Here is a 15085-nt window from a genome sequence, read left to right as displayed (position 1 = left end):
TGCTATAGGTATCCTGGAGGTCAGGTAGTTTTCCCCTGGTGATGCGTTGTGCAGACCGCATCACCCTCTGGAGAGCCTTGCGGTTGTGGGCGGTGCAGTTGCCATACGAGGCAGTGATACAGCCCAACAGGATGCTCTCAATTGTGCATCTGTAAAAGTTTGTGAGGGTTTTAGGTGACAAGACACATTTCTTCAGCCTCCTTCACCACACTTATGGCTAGGATGTGGGGATTGAGCTCGGGCTGATTCCAGTGTGTGTTATCTGGTACAAATGTATTACTTGGGACTCTGGCCGATTGTGGTTACTCTCTGGCAGATGATTACATGGGCTGCTTTATATAATTAACATTTCAACATTTATTTATTTTTCCATATTTTCTCATTGTTTCTGTGATCAAAAAATTAAATTAACAGTTAAATTAAATTCTTTAAGAGTCCTATTTAAGTAGTATTTTAGTATTTTTATACTTTGTGCAAGGCAATTGATAAGCGTTAAAACCTTTGTGGATGGGGCCTCCCGAGTGGAGCAACGGTCTAAGACTGCTTCGCAGTGCCAACTGCTGGTTCGATTCCCAGCCCAGCCGCGACCAGGAGACCCATGAGGCGACGCACAATTGGCCCAGCGTAGTCCGGGTTATGGAGGGTTTTGCCAGCTGGGATGTCCTTGTCCCATCATGCTGTAGTGACTCCTGTGGCGGGCCAGGTGCATGCACGCTGACACGGTCACCAGGTGTACAGTGTTTCCTCTGACACATTTGTGCGGCTGGCGTCCGGGTTAAGTGTGCATTGTGTCAAGAAGCAGTGCGGCTTGGCAGGGTTGTGTTTCAGGGGACGCACGGCTCTCGACCTTTGCCTCTCCCAAGGCCGTAAGGAGTTGCAACGATGACAAGACCATTGGATATGATATAAAGGGGGTAAAAAATAAATAGTTTAAAAAATGTGTGGATGGGTATAATTTGTGTGTATAAAATGTATAATAGTAATATTTAAATTACTAAATTAGGTAATTTTGTATACATTTATTTACATTTTCATTGGGCCGCTTCTGGGGGGATTCTGGTAAGATGCCGACAAAGTCCGCTGAATTCCGGTAGACGGAAACGGCCCGATGTACTTGGGCCGATTCTGGGCAGTCATTCATTTTGATTCCAGGCAATTCAATCAGTTCCGGCCCCACGGAAGAGGGCTGATTCCTCCTTGCTAGCTGGGTGGGGACTGATTTAGACCTGGGACACCAGGTGCGTGCAATTAACTATCACGTAGAACAGAAAACCATCAGTATTTCATACCTTGTAGGGGTAAGATTTGAATACACTTGGTGTAGACATTCATGCCCTGAAATTATGGATTTGGAAAATTCTGCTGCAATTGCAACTCCTGCCACAGGTTTGCATTGTAGTACCAAGATTGAGTAAACAGACAAATGCAGTGGGCAAAAAGTATCTAAATTATGAAATGGTTTTCACAACAACCATCCACTCAGTTGAAAGACATTGCTCATCATTATCCGGGTACAGTTTGCTAAGAAACAACAACCCAACCCAAATGCTAGATGAGATGGGAATGCCTAAAGATTGTGGACCAGATTGGCTAGCTAAGCACTGCACCTGTGTGTACAAAATATAATTAATTAAACATTAAGGCCGAAAAAAATTACACTTAAAAAAAGTGAAATATGCCTTTAAGAGAAAGAATAAGGCAGTTACAGAAAGGTGGTAGATCTCGTACTCCAAAAAACAGGTGCACACTTTGCACCTGGTACAAACTGCTAACGCTTAGTACATCTGGTCATATGATCTTTGGCCTGATTTGAGACCTCTTCTTTATGTTCTACATGAGACCTATACAAAACCCCCATTCATACCTGATTCTAGCATGCGTCCTTTGTCCTGATCTTGTCCACATTCTGATTGTCCCCACATTTTTGCACAGGTGAAGACGATTCAAAGGCTCATTGTCATCTGATTGTGATCAGATCTTCCTGACCACCTCCAAAGGTAGTCAGACAAGCATTGTGTAGACTGATCTGGACAGTGAAACCATTTAAATAATAATTGTCCTGCCCTTTTAAATCATTGACAGGTAACACCATTGACTTATGGAATCAATATGTGTCTTCAAATAAATAAATAAAGAATATCTGTCAAATCATTTCCATACAGGGAGGGACAAGGATATCTGGTCACAATGCGAAAACAGTGGACAGATAAGAGACACATTTAACTACAAAATCAAATCAAATTTTATTTGTCACACAATAGAACACAATAGAACTGGTGTAGACTTGACCGTGAAATGTTTGCTTAAGAGCCCTTCCCAACAATGCAGAGTTGAAAAATAAAAACAAAATAGTAGGACTTCAGGAATAAAATAGAATACACAAGAATGGTGCTCTATACAGGGAGTACCAGTACGATGAGGACCATGTGTAGATGCAATGGCTACAATGTGGGCACAATCAGAATGTGAATAAGATCAGGATGAAGGAGACATGTTAGCACCAGAGATAAACAAGGCTTGACTCTACGTGAAGTAACCCACAGGAAAGTGAGTGGTTATAGAAGCTCGTCTGGCTTCAAAGGAAAATGGGTCAAGGGTTTGATCAAAAGGCTTTACCACTGTGTTCTACTTGCATTCTATGTTTTACACCATGAAGTTGAAAACTTATTTTCCATCAAAGTCAGACTAAATATGTGCATTTTTCTCTTGTAGGCTAGGCTCATGTATTAAACAATCCTTGTTTCCTGCCTGTGCTTGGTAAACTTAGTGTATGTAAACTTGTGACCCACTGGAATTGTGATACAGTGAAGTATAAGTGAAATAATCTGTCTGTAAACAATTGTTGGAAAAATTCTTGTGTCATGCACAAAGTAGATTTGCCAAAACTATAGTTTGTTTTAACAAGACATTTGTGGAGTGGTTGAAAAACGAGTTTTAATGACCCCAATCTAAGTGTATGTAAACTTCCGACTTCAACTGTATGTGGATGACTCAACACTATACATGTCAGCTAATACAGAAACTGAAATGACTGCAACACTTAACAAATAGCTGCAGATAGTTTCAGAATGGATGGCAAGAATACGTTTGTCCTAAATATTTCAATTTTGGGGGGGACAAATCATTCACTAAACCATAAACCTCAACTAAATATTGTACTGAATAATGTGGAAATTGAACAAGTTGAGGTGACTAAACTGCTTGGAGTAACCCTGGATTGTAAACTGTCAAGGTCAAAACATATTGATACAACAGTAGCTAAGCTGGGGAGAAGTCTGTCCATAATAAAGCCTTCTTAACAGTACTATCAACAAGGTGGGCCCAGAGGCTGGGCTACTGTTCAGTTGTGTGGTCAGGTGCCACAATTGCAATTGGCTCAGAACAGGGCAGCACGGCTGGCCCTTGGATATACACAGAGAGCAAACATGAATAATATGCAATCTCTCCTGGCTCAAAGTAAAGGAGAGATTGACTTCATCACTACTTGTACTTGTGAGAGGTATTGACTTGTTGAAAGCACCGATCTCTCTGTGTAAACGACTAGTACCCAGCTCAGACACCCATGCATACCCCACAAGACATGCCACCAGAGGTCTCTTTACAGTCCCCAAGTCCAGAACAGACTATGGGAGGCGCACAGTACTACATAGAGCCATGACTATATGAAACTCTATTCCACATCAGGTAACTGGCGCAAGCAGTAGAATCAGATTTAAAAACAGATAAAAATACACCTTATGGAACAGCGGGGACTGTGAAGTAACACAAACATAGGCACAGACACATGCATACACACACATGATAACAAACACACTATACACAAACGTACACATGGATTTTGTGATGTAGATATGTGGTAGTGGAGCATGGGCCTGAGGGCACACACTTAGTGTGTTGTGAATTCTGTAATGAATGTATTGTAATGTTTTTAAAATTGTATAACTGCCTTAATTTTGCTGGACCCCAGGAAGAGTAGCTGCTGCCTAGGATGCATGTTAATTCTGTACAGACTCCCTTCTTTTAACTCTGTAATTTAATTTAGTATTGTGGAGTAACTGCAATGTTGTTGATCCATCTTCAGTTTTCTCCTATCACAGCCATTAACCTCTGTAACTGAGTTAGGAAGGACGCCTGTATCTTTGTAGTGACTGGGTGTATTTATACACCCTTCCAAGTAATGAATAACTTCACCATGCTCAAAGGGATATTCAATGTCTGCTTTTTTTATTTTTACCATTCTACCAATAGGTGCTCTTCTTTGCGAGGCATTGGAAAACCTCCTTGGTCTTTGTGGTTGAATCTGTGCTAGAAATTCACTGCTCGACTGAGGGACCTTACAGATAATTGTATGTGTGTGGCACAGAGATGAGGTAGTCATTAAAAAAATCTGGTTAAAAGCTATTATTGCACACTGAATGAGTCCATTCAACTAATTATGTGACTTGTTAAGCACATTTTTATTCCTGAACTTATTTAGGCTTGCCACAACAAAAGGGTTGAATACTTATTGACTCAAGACATTTCAGCTTTACAGTTTTTATTAATTTGCAAAAATGTAAGTCCACTTTGACATTATGGGGTATTGTGTTTTTGTCAGTGTCACAAAAATCGCAATTTAATCCATTTTAAATTCAGTCTGTAACAGAACAACAGTTTGAAAAAGTCAAGGGGTATGAATACTTTCTGAAGGCATAGTTTGTATACATGTGTTTTATCGTAACCACAGTGACATTCAGCATACGCACAGACAAATTAGGTTTTCTCCGTATGCCGTCAGTTGAAACTAGTGGTGTGCTGTCTCAGCCCACATCACTCATCTGATGACAAAGTCTCATGAGTCCCTTGTCAGAACATACAGTACACATATAGATGGCATTGCACAAGGCATAAACAATTGTAATCAAATGGAACATTTCCAAGAAAATGTTTTGTTTGAATTGCTTCAGCTCTTTAAAAGTATTTTGTGGTAGTCAAAGAAGTTTAAAACGTTTTACTTAAGCGAAGCAGTGAAATATAGTGAAAGTTAAATATATTAAAATATCTGGTCTCATAGGGTTAACTCTTGTCCGAGGTAAGGCTGCAAAAGGTCAAAAGGAAAAATTGTGCCAAAATGCATAGGTCAATAATAAATACTCCTATTTCCTACTCAACGTCCCTTGTCCTCAAACAGTGGCAGAATTTTTCACACAGCTAGTAAGATTTCACACACACAGTAATTTCCCAGTGGGCAAAACTGGTTGAAACATAATTTAAACCAGTTCTGCTCAGTGTTTGTCCCTCCATGGGTCTTGTCAGAGCTCTGAGGTGCTGGTGGTAGCTCTTCTCTGGCTGATGGACCTGGACCTCCTGAAGGTGAAGGTCTGCTTGGAGGTCCTCACTTCCCTGGTGATGAAGTAGTAACACAGAGCGTCCAGACAACACGTGATGTTGGCCAGACTCATGGCCACCTGCAGGAACAGGCTGATATTTGTCTTGGCCATGCAGTCCTGGATCACGTCTTGACGTACCTGGGAGGAGATAGAGGTATTCCTGTAAGGCTTAGAGTTTTTCCTGGTCAAGTCACGAAAAAAAGTTGTCCCAGACATATTAATGCACATAAGATAACCTCAAGAAAGTATTTACAGTGCCTTATACTAAAAGTGATTCAATTGTTTTGTCCCCTCATCAATCTACACACAATACCCCATAATGACAAAGCAAAAAGAGGTTTAGAAAATGTTGCTAATTTTCTAAATATAAAAACTGAAATATCCCATTTACATAAGTGTTCAGACCCTTTACTCAGTACTTTGTTGGAGCACCTTTGGCAGCGATTACAGCCTCGAGTTTGAGTTTGAGTTTATTTTATTTTTACAGGGACAGTGCACATTAATCAACGTTTCAGTAAAAGTGCCGGTTTTAGCCAGCCGGCTAATTTTCAACCGCAGTCCCTTTGTAGGATAACCTACAGACATTTAATAGGACTTCTGCTCACTTTTTAATTTTTTTTTAATATATATATTGGCAATTAGGAGTCTTCTTGGGTATGATGCTACAAGCTTGGCACACCTGTATTTGGGGAGTTTCTTCCATTCTTCTATGCAGATCCTCTCAAGCTCTGTCAGGCTGGATGGATAGTGTCGCTGCACAGCTATGTTCACCTTCGGGTTCTGGCTTGGCCACTCAAACTTCAGCTTTTTCAAATGCAAATTTCGTGTTTTCTGCTTGTTTTCGGCAGTTATAACTTTTCAACATTGCCTGCTCCCGAGTGTTCTCATTACTTAGAAAAACATAAAATTGCAGGGCTTCCCTCATGCCCCTATTCATGACGGTGCTAGCAGCCACGTGTGAGTGCTAGCTAGCTGCTGACCGGAACATTAAGCTAGCCAAGACCAACAACACAATCAAATGGACTATACAGCTACAAGTAGTGAGTGGAGTTACAAACGGAATATACTATTCCACACACATAGCTGCAAATAGCCTGAAGCCATAGGGCTTTTCTCCCAGGTTCTATTTGCCTACATGTGATCATTGCAAACCGTAGGTTGGGATTTCGACCTGGTTACATGTACATTGAACAACACAGCAGCTTTTCAGCCGTTTTTGTTATTTCTGTATAACATACATGTTACAACGAAGTTAGCTATTTTACAATGGGGTCAATGGGAAATAATGTTTGTTTTCCACAATTTGTGGGCATGGTCGAGGGGAATTCCTTGTTATGACAAGAATACAGGCAATGACCAATGTAGCCTATTGATTGTGCTCTTGAAATTGGCAGTGAATCAAACGTTACACAAGAGATCGACATATCACGTTGGGGGTGAGGAAACAACGGAAGCATTTTCAATGAAGGAAGCGAAGTGTGCGAGGGGACCGTTGGGCGATGTGAGCATGGGTGAGGGACGTGAACAGGGTGGGACCAAAGTTGGGAAAAACTGAACTCGTGTTGCTATTGACCAATCAAAGCGCACTATAGTTTCCAGACCTTAGTGGATTGGCTGCTGATACCGACACTACCTAGCCTGCGTGCTAGCTTGATATCCGAATTCACGGATAGAATCTCAGCCCTTATCCTTTCATCACGCTGACTGGCGGTAGCCTTTTGTCCATGGTCCTGAATCGATGCTCACAGTGTGTGCTGTTTTTATGAGCGCATCTTGGGCTATCAGTCTATCTGGGGCTTCTCTTAATCACAGTGTGTGCTGTTTTAATGAGCGCATCTTGGGCTATCAGTCTTTTTGGGGCTTCTCTTAATCTTAAGGATCGAACCCTTTTTTTCCCATTTTCGCCTAAAATGACATACCCAAATCTAACTGCCTGTAGCTCAGGACCTGAAGCAAGGATATGCATATTCTTGATACCATTTGAAAGGAAACACTTTCAAATGCGAAATTAATGTAGGAGAATATAACACATTAGATCTGGTAAAAGATAATACAAACAAAAAACATGCATATTTTTTATTTTTTTTTCATCTTTGAAATGCAAGAGAAAGGCCATAATATAATATTGCAGTTTAGGCGCAATTTAGATTTTGGCCACTAGATGGCAGCAGTGTATGTGCAAAGTTTCAGACTGAACCAGTGAAGCATTGCAATACATCAGAAGATTTGTCTTGCATGGAGCTTCTATCAGACTGTTAAATAGGCATCACTAGCTGGCCTCCAGCCAGTAGTAGTACCCTGTCATGAACTTACTCACTGTTGCTAGCCGGCTACCACACGTTTTTTCAACCCTGCACCTTAGAGGCTGCTGCCCTATATACAGAGACATGAAACACTGGTCACTTTATCAGTGGTGGAAAAAGTACCCAATTGTCATACTTGAGTAAAAGTAAAGATACCTTAATAGAAAATGACTCAAGTAAAAGTAACCCAGTAAAATACTACTTGAGTAAAAGTATTTGGTTTTAAATATACATAAGTATCAAAAGTAAATGTGGTTGCTAAAATATACTTAAGGATCAAAAGTAAAAGTATAAATCATTTCAAATTCCTTATATTAAGCAAACAAGATGGCACAATTTTCAATTTGTTATTTTTGTACAGATAGCCAGGGGCACACTCCAACACTCAGACATTATTTACATACAAAGCAGTTGTGTTTAGTGAGCCTGCCAGATCAGAGACAGTAGAGATGACCAGGGATGTTCAATTGTTAAGTGCGTGAATTGGACTTATTTTCCTTTCCTGCTAAGCATTCAAAATGTAACGAGTCATTTTGAGTGTCAGGGAAATGTATGGAGTAAACAGTACATTCTTTTCTTAAGGAATGTAGTGAAGTAAAAGTTGTAAAAAAATATATATTTGGTAAAGTACAGATATCCCAAAAAATGACTTAAGTAGTACTTTAAAGTATTTTTACTTCAGTACTTTACACCACTGACTTTAATAATGGAACACTGGTCACTTTAATAATGTTTACATACTGTTTTACTCATTTCAAATGTATATACTGTTTTCTAGTCAATGCCATCCTATACAACTATTGCTGTACATATACTACTCTATCCTACGTATTCTTCAGATATACTACATATTCTAGCCACATACTTTCCTTAATGTCTATACATCCTATCACACACACATATATCAATTATATATATATATATTTATACTCTTGACTCCGACATTGCTTGTCCTAATATTTCTATATTTCTCAATTCCATTATTTTACTTTTTAGAGGTGTGTAATGTTAGATAATACTGTTGGAGCTAGGAACACACGCATTTCGCTACCACCGCAATAACATCTGCTAAATATGTGTATGCAACCAATAACATTTGATTTGATTTGCTATAGCGTGTGTGTTTGTGTGTTTGTGTGTGTTGCTTTCGGAATGCCATTTACTCTTATTCACGGCAGATTGAAATTAGCTACTGTCATGTAGGACATTTCACATCAGCTATGACTATAGAATATGCACTTCGTTTTATTTAGTCAGCTTTTCTGAAACTCTCCAGAGAAGTAGCGGCTTGGTTACGCTCATTGCGTAGTGTACTGTCACAAATTCGACAGAAATGTAGCCTATAGTTGTAATTATTGAAGTTTAAGTTATGAAGCCTGTAAGAATCTTTGATACATTAGTGATGCTCAGCCTGTTAAGCTGATCTGTGTGTGTTGGTAGGCGCAAATTATGTGTAGCCTACTGGAGTTTGGCTGCATTTCGGATACACATGTTGTTGTGGGGCGAGTATCTTTCTTGTGCTATTATATAAAGCGATGGTTGTTGATGTGTACGGCTACATTTCAGATACATGTGAACAGTAGTAGGACCAATCTACCTTGTGGTATTAGGGTTCTAAAGCAATACTGGTTGTCCCCCCCATGGATTAAAAATGCCCACTCAGGCATGTCATCCTGGAGTCGGGCCTGTTTATAATTAACTCACCAGGAACTGCAGCAGGATGCCCAGGTGGCTAGGCGTGAAGGGGACCAGGAAGGCACAGAGACTGCTGTAGATGATCCTCACACAGGCTCTGTTCTTATGGCTCTCTTTTCCGGACTGCCCCAGTGTCCGGATGCTCTGGGCTGAACACACCACCAGCACCAGGGCCGGCCCCACAAACCCAAAGCCCAAGAGGCAGCTGATCACATCTGGGCGCCAGCCTTTCTCCGAGAAGCCGTGGAAGCAGTGGAAGGACCCATTTCCGGCCGTGCGGAACGAGTAGATGGGTGAGGTGCCCCCCAGCACCACCACCCAGACCAGGATGCAAGTCCCCAGAGCGGCCCGGCGGGAGCGGAGCTGCTTGGCGCGGAAGGGGTGACATATGGCCACCCAGCGGTCCATGGCTATGCAGGCAATGGTGTAGATGCTGCCGTACATGCCCACAAAGTACAGGCTCTCCAGGAAGGAGCAGAGGAAGCGGTGTTGGGCCTCCCAGTGGTGGATGGTGGCGTGCATCTTGAAGGGGAGCAGGAGGAGGAGAAGGAGGTCCAGGAGGGCCAGGTTGGTCATGTAGATGGTGGACTCTGTCCACTTGCGGAGGAGGAAGCAGAAGACAACCAGGGCCAGGATGTTGAGGACAAGGCCGCACACAAAGATGGGCACATAGATGGCAAGTTCCAGTGATTTCATGAGGCGGTCTACCTCAGTGAAGGAGCAGTTGGTTTTCATGGTGCCGCTGAGGAGTAAATGGGAGACGTTGGGTAAGCCAATTCAAATAGACTTTGTCATTTATTTTCTAAAAGGAATGGTGTTTTGATTATGTATGAGTCTCACAAAATGTAGGATAAAAACTATGGCCATACTATCTACCTTTTTGATTTGTCTTTTTTCCTCACAATAATTTTTCCACTACTTTGATAATTACTTGTCCCCATATACCCCATGTATCATTTTACTGGCACTGAGATTGAAACACCCACCCACACGCACGCATGAACACACACATACACACGTGCCAATATGCAAAACCTCCTTTCCTTTCTCAGTCGTGTGGGTAGCCTACAGTAGCTGTACCCTCCTCACATATGAAAGCAGTGCCTGCCTGATTTAATGTGAGAACCCTTAAAGATGCAGTCAGGGGTCTTAAGCACAACAAATTCGTAACATATTGTACGAATTGGATTCCTAACATATTGGACGAATTGCACAAATAAATAAATATATTTGTTGTATTTTTTTGCGGGACGTAACACATATCATGCAAAATGAATGATGTAATATACAATTGGGTGACCTGTTTTAGCTCGTGAGCACCACTTTCCAAACCAATGGCTGAAATTATACCAACGTTCCGGAGCATCACTTTAACCACTTCACTACCAGTCTGCATGCCGTATGGCCAAATACTATTCTGAACCAAAAAATGTTTGTGTCTGGGTCTCATCAAATACTGTACAACTAAATGAAAGTAACCTGGTAAAATAACGGTTAGCTTAACACAAATCAAACCTATACATTTTTTATTAGTTAGTCTTTTTCTAAGTTTAAGATGACTTCGGGTTATGTTTATTATGTTGTTGTAGATAAGGTATTGGTTTGATTTGAATAATCACTCTTCTCTGAGTGTGTTTTCTGTTGTACTGATGTAACACCATCATTGGTGGAAAGTAATTAGGTAAAAATACTTAAGTAGTTTTGGGGGTATCTGTACTTTACTATTTATATTTTTGACTACTTTTACTTTTACTTCACTACATTCCTAAAGAAAATAATGTACTTTTCACTACATACATTTTCCCTGACACCCAAAAGTACTCGTTACATTTTAATTCCTTAGCAGGACAGGAAAATCTTCCAATTCATGCATCAAGAGAACATCCCAAGTCATCCTTACTGCCTCTGATGGAGCAGGCTCACTAAACACAAATGCTTTGTTTGTAAATAATGTCTGACTGTGCCCCTGGCTATCCGTAAATAAAATAAAAACAAGAAAATGGTGCCGTCTGTATATTTAACACCAAATACTTTTACACATGTAGTATTTTACTGGGTGACTTTAACTTTTACTTGAGTCATTTTGTATTAAGGTATGTTTACTTTTACTCAAGTATGAAAATTGGGTACTTTTCCCACCACCATACAGTATATACAGTAAGTGAAACCTTACCTTATAGATGCCAGCCTGCTGGTGTGTCTGTCTGTCTGTCTGTCTGTCTGTCTGTCTGTGCCAGACAAATTAGTTCAACAGTTCTGCTTTCAGTACCTTTGTTTTTTTCATGACCACTTCCTATGTGAGAGATCTCCAATAGTCTGAATTGGTGCTCTCGACACCAGGGTACAGCCGCAGACAAGAGGTTATGTCTGGGACATAACTTAGAAATACAAACACAAATCAGAACAATCACATATGTTTGAGAACATAGTGTCATTCTGCTACCACATATAATAACATATTATATACAGATTTAAAAAGTCAAAGGCCTAGATTCAATCAGATCAAGCGTCAACCGCATTAGAGCTGTCAAATTAGTGAGCTGCTGCTTCTTGACACAATGTTCGCCCCAAACACCGTACAACTGGCGACCGAAGTCAGCAGACATGCACCCGGCCCGCTACAAGGAGCGGACATCCTGGCTGGCCAAACCCTCCCCTAACCCGGACAACGCTGGCCCAATTGTGTGCCACCTCGTGAGTCTCCCAGTCACGACAGCTGGGATCGAACCCGGGTCTGTAGTGACGCCTCTAGAGCCTTAGACCACTGCACCACTTGGGAGACCATGAGCAGCTGCTCTCTTGAACATTGTCACGAAGCCACTCCCGTTGTCACATCCTGACCAGGTAAAGGGGTCATTTGTAATTGTAGTTGGTCAGGGCGTTTCAGGGGATTGTTTGTTTTGGGTGTTTTGGGGTTTTTTGGTTCTAGGGGTTTTTGGTTCCAGTTTTCTATTTCTATGTTTCTTTTTCTATGTGTGGCCAAGTATGGCTTCCAATCAGAGGCAGGTGTCTTTCGTTGTCTCTGATTGGAAGCCATACTTAGGCAGCCTGTTTTTCCTGTGTCTTTGTGGGTGGTTATTTTCTGTATAGCCTGTGTGCTTTATGGAACTGTTTATTGTCGGTTTGTTATTTTGTTTAAGTGTTCACTTTATTTAAATAATAAAAGAAGATGAGCACTGCTGCGTTTTGGTCCCCCTTCATCGACGCCTATGACATCCGTCCCACTCACATTAGGTCAGAACGAGAAAATGATCCTAACCCAATAGAGAAATAATGACGCTCAAATTCTAAATCATTCAACTTAATAATGAGGATTTCTATCAGCCTAATCGAGGTGTAGATTACATCTCAAATTCAGTGTTCTAACTTGTAAACAAGGTTGCATGGGATTTCTGTTAATGCGACTCCGTGCAGCCAGTGGGAATGAACACTTTGGGTATAATGCCAGGAGCCACTCAAACGCAGTTCCAACACCACCAAAACAACCCCTATACCTATGTGGATTAAAGCGGTTCTGATTGAATAGAGCCCAATGTCTGTCAGCAACATAGCCAGAAATAATTGGGGTTAGTCAGTCACATCCCTTTGAACAATTGAGATGAGTTTAACAGTGAGGTACGCTTTTCACCAAGAGGTCCAAACGTTTTGCAATGTCATTGATGTTGTACATACACTATACAGCTGTCACTAGCTTTCCTTTTAATCATTTTACATGTATTCATTTTTCGATGTAATTTGATTTATTTTATGGGATGTGTAAGTAACTAATTGTGTTATTCTATTTTGCCAATGCATCTCTTGCAAGTACCAATGACTCTCTTTGCCAATGCATCTCTTGCAAAAAAACACCCACAAACTATGAACCAGAAAAGTGAATCTACAGCTTTAATCCCAGTTACTGTAACCAAGGGCGTAGGAGCCAGGAGGGACAGTGGGGACATGCCCCCCCACCCCCCTATGTTAGAAGCAGGTAAAATGATCCCGCAAATAAAAATAACATATAAAACATTGTAAGACTTTTATTTAGAAAAATGTGTCGCCAGATGTGTTGAGAGACATTTATTTTGAAAAGGCCTCTGCTGCTGGAATGTGAGTCACTTCCCCTGCCCCATGACTACTTCCTTCTCACTCTTGGTTGTTACAAGTAGTGTGTTAGTGAGAGAAAAAGCACTGTGCAGCAGCACCACCACCAACATCACACACAACACTGGGAAAAGTAATTGTTGTTGGCAACAACAAAGAAAGTTTGAGTAAAAAATGTATGAATGTGAATAAACTTTGATATGTAGAACGAATGTGAGCAACTATACGCTTTCTCTTGTCTAGTAGCTAGTTAGCTTTACATTTACAATTTAGTCAATGTTTACTTGTCAGCTTTTAGCTAATGCTGGGTAGTTCTGGCTATGTGAAAAACTGATAGTGAATGTTTTGAAGCCAAGAATAGTTGCTAGCTACACAATCACTGTCAGCCTTCAAGTTAGAAATGGATGTGTCACCAGTCAAAAAGAGAAACAAATAGGAAATACCATTTTTTTCTCCAAATGAGTGCAATGGACTGTAAGTAAGGTTCTTGGCTGTGCGCACACCACCCCTGGCAAACTAGCTGGCAAATTTGATTGCTTTCAGTTTAGATGTCTCTCACAGTGATTATGGGTCATGAAAGGGAAAAGGGGATACCTAGTCAGTTGCACAAATGCATTCAACCGAAGTGTGTCTTCTGCATTAATCCCAACACATCTGAAGGTGTGTTCCATGTGTTAAGACTTTGTTTGGTGCTGTCATGATCTGGCAGGAGAGTGACAGACAGAAATGTAAAGAGAGAAAGGCCACAAACCAACAGTAAGAAGTACCTCTCCAAGCCCATAGAGGTCATTGACTGAGGATGTTCCATAGTTGCCTGGCTACCCAAACTCCTTGCTCCAGCCAAACATCACGCCACGCCCACGGATGTTAGTTTCTTCTCCGCAATGAATCTGGATCTGAGTACCTCCCAGATGATTTCTAGAACGCAAACACATTTAACCGTTCTGATTGGTCCCAGAAACCAATGGGTTGGGCTAGAGCCAGAACATACGTGGGTAAAGCGGCGTTTAGAAAATGTGTCATTGACTTTGATACTCTGATTACTTAGAGATGGTCCAATCACTGATGACTTTTAACTGTGTATATTGCTGGTTATTATTACAGTATAACAACTGTATTATAAGTTGAAAATATTACGTTAAGTTTCCAACCATACAGTATGTAGAGCAGCAGTGGTAACAACCTGACATGGGAGAAGTGAGAAAAAGACTAGGAAGAATCATACAGTAGCAGAAAAAGAGTAGAATATATGCACATTAACAGTCACACTGGTATTGAGTACAGTATGAATGGCCATAGTCCTAAGACCGATTGGACTGTGCCAGAGTAAGTGCCCCTCTACAAGGCCTCCCTTAGCCTTGTAAAGTTGCCCATTTGTAAGTTAAGATTTGTTTGTATAATTTTCATTAGAAATTAGTATTTTAAAAGTGTCTGGTTCTTGTGAAAGGGATCAGGGTTGTGTGACAGCAGTCTGTGCTTAGGCACATTTGAGGTAATTGAGGGTTTCCTGGTTTCAGACCGGAGGCATTGAATTATTGTTGTCATCTGCCATCAAAGGGATTGGAGATGGATTATCATTATTGTAAATGTTATCATACTCTATAAACTTCATGATCAAATATTTATTGATGATAT

General features: G+C 40.9%; 1 protein-coding gene across 1 annotated transcript; it reads right to left on the bottom strand.

Annotated features, from left to right (window-relative positions):
* Positions 1-4520: 4520 nt before the first annotated feature.
* Positions 4521-11619, bottom strand: LOC115169845 (G-protein coupled receptor 55). Its single transcript, XM_029725872.1, has 3 exons — positions 11541-11619; positions 9377-10109; positions 4521-5507 (listed from the first exon to the last, which is right to left on the bottom strand). The coding sequence occupies exons 2-3, from the start codon at positions 10100-10102 to the stop codon at positions 5292-5294; spliced, it is 942 nt and encodes a 313-aa protein (XP_029581732.1). The 5' UTR covers positions 10103-10109; positions 11541-11619; the 3' UTR covers positions 4521-5291.
* Positions 11620-15085: the final 3466 nt, after the last annotated feature.

The sequence above is a fragment of the Salmo trutta genome, chromosome 31 (genome assembly GCF_901001165.1).
Source record: "Salmo trutta chromosome 31, fSalTru1.1, whole genome shotgun sequence".
Taxonomy (NCBI): domain Eukaryota; kingdom Metazoa; phylum Chordata; class Actinopteri; order Salmoniformes; family Salmonidae; genus Salmo; species Salmo trutta.
This window is presented reverse-complemented; position numbering and strand designations above follow the sequence as displayed.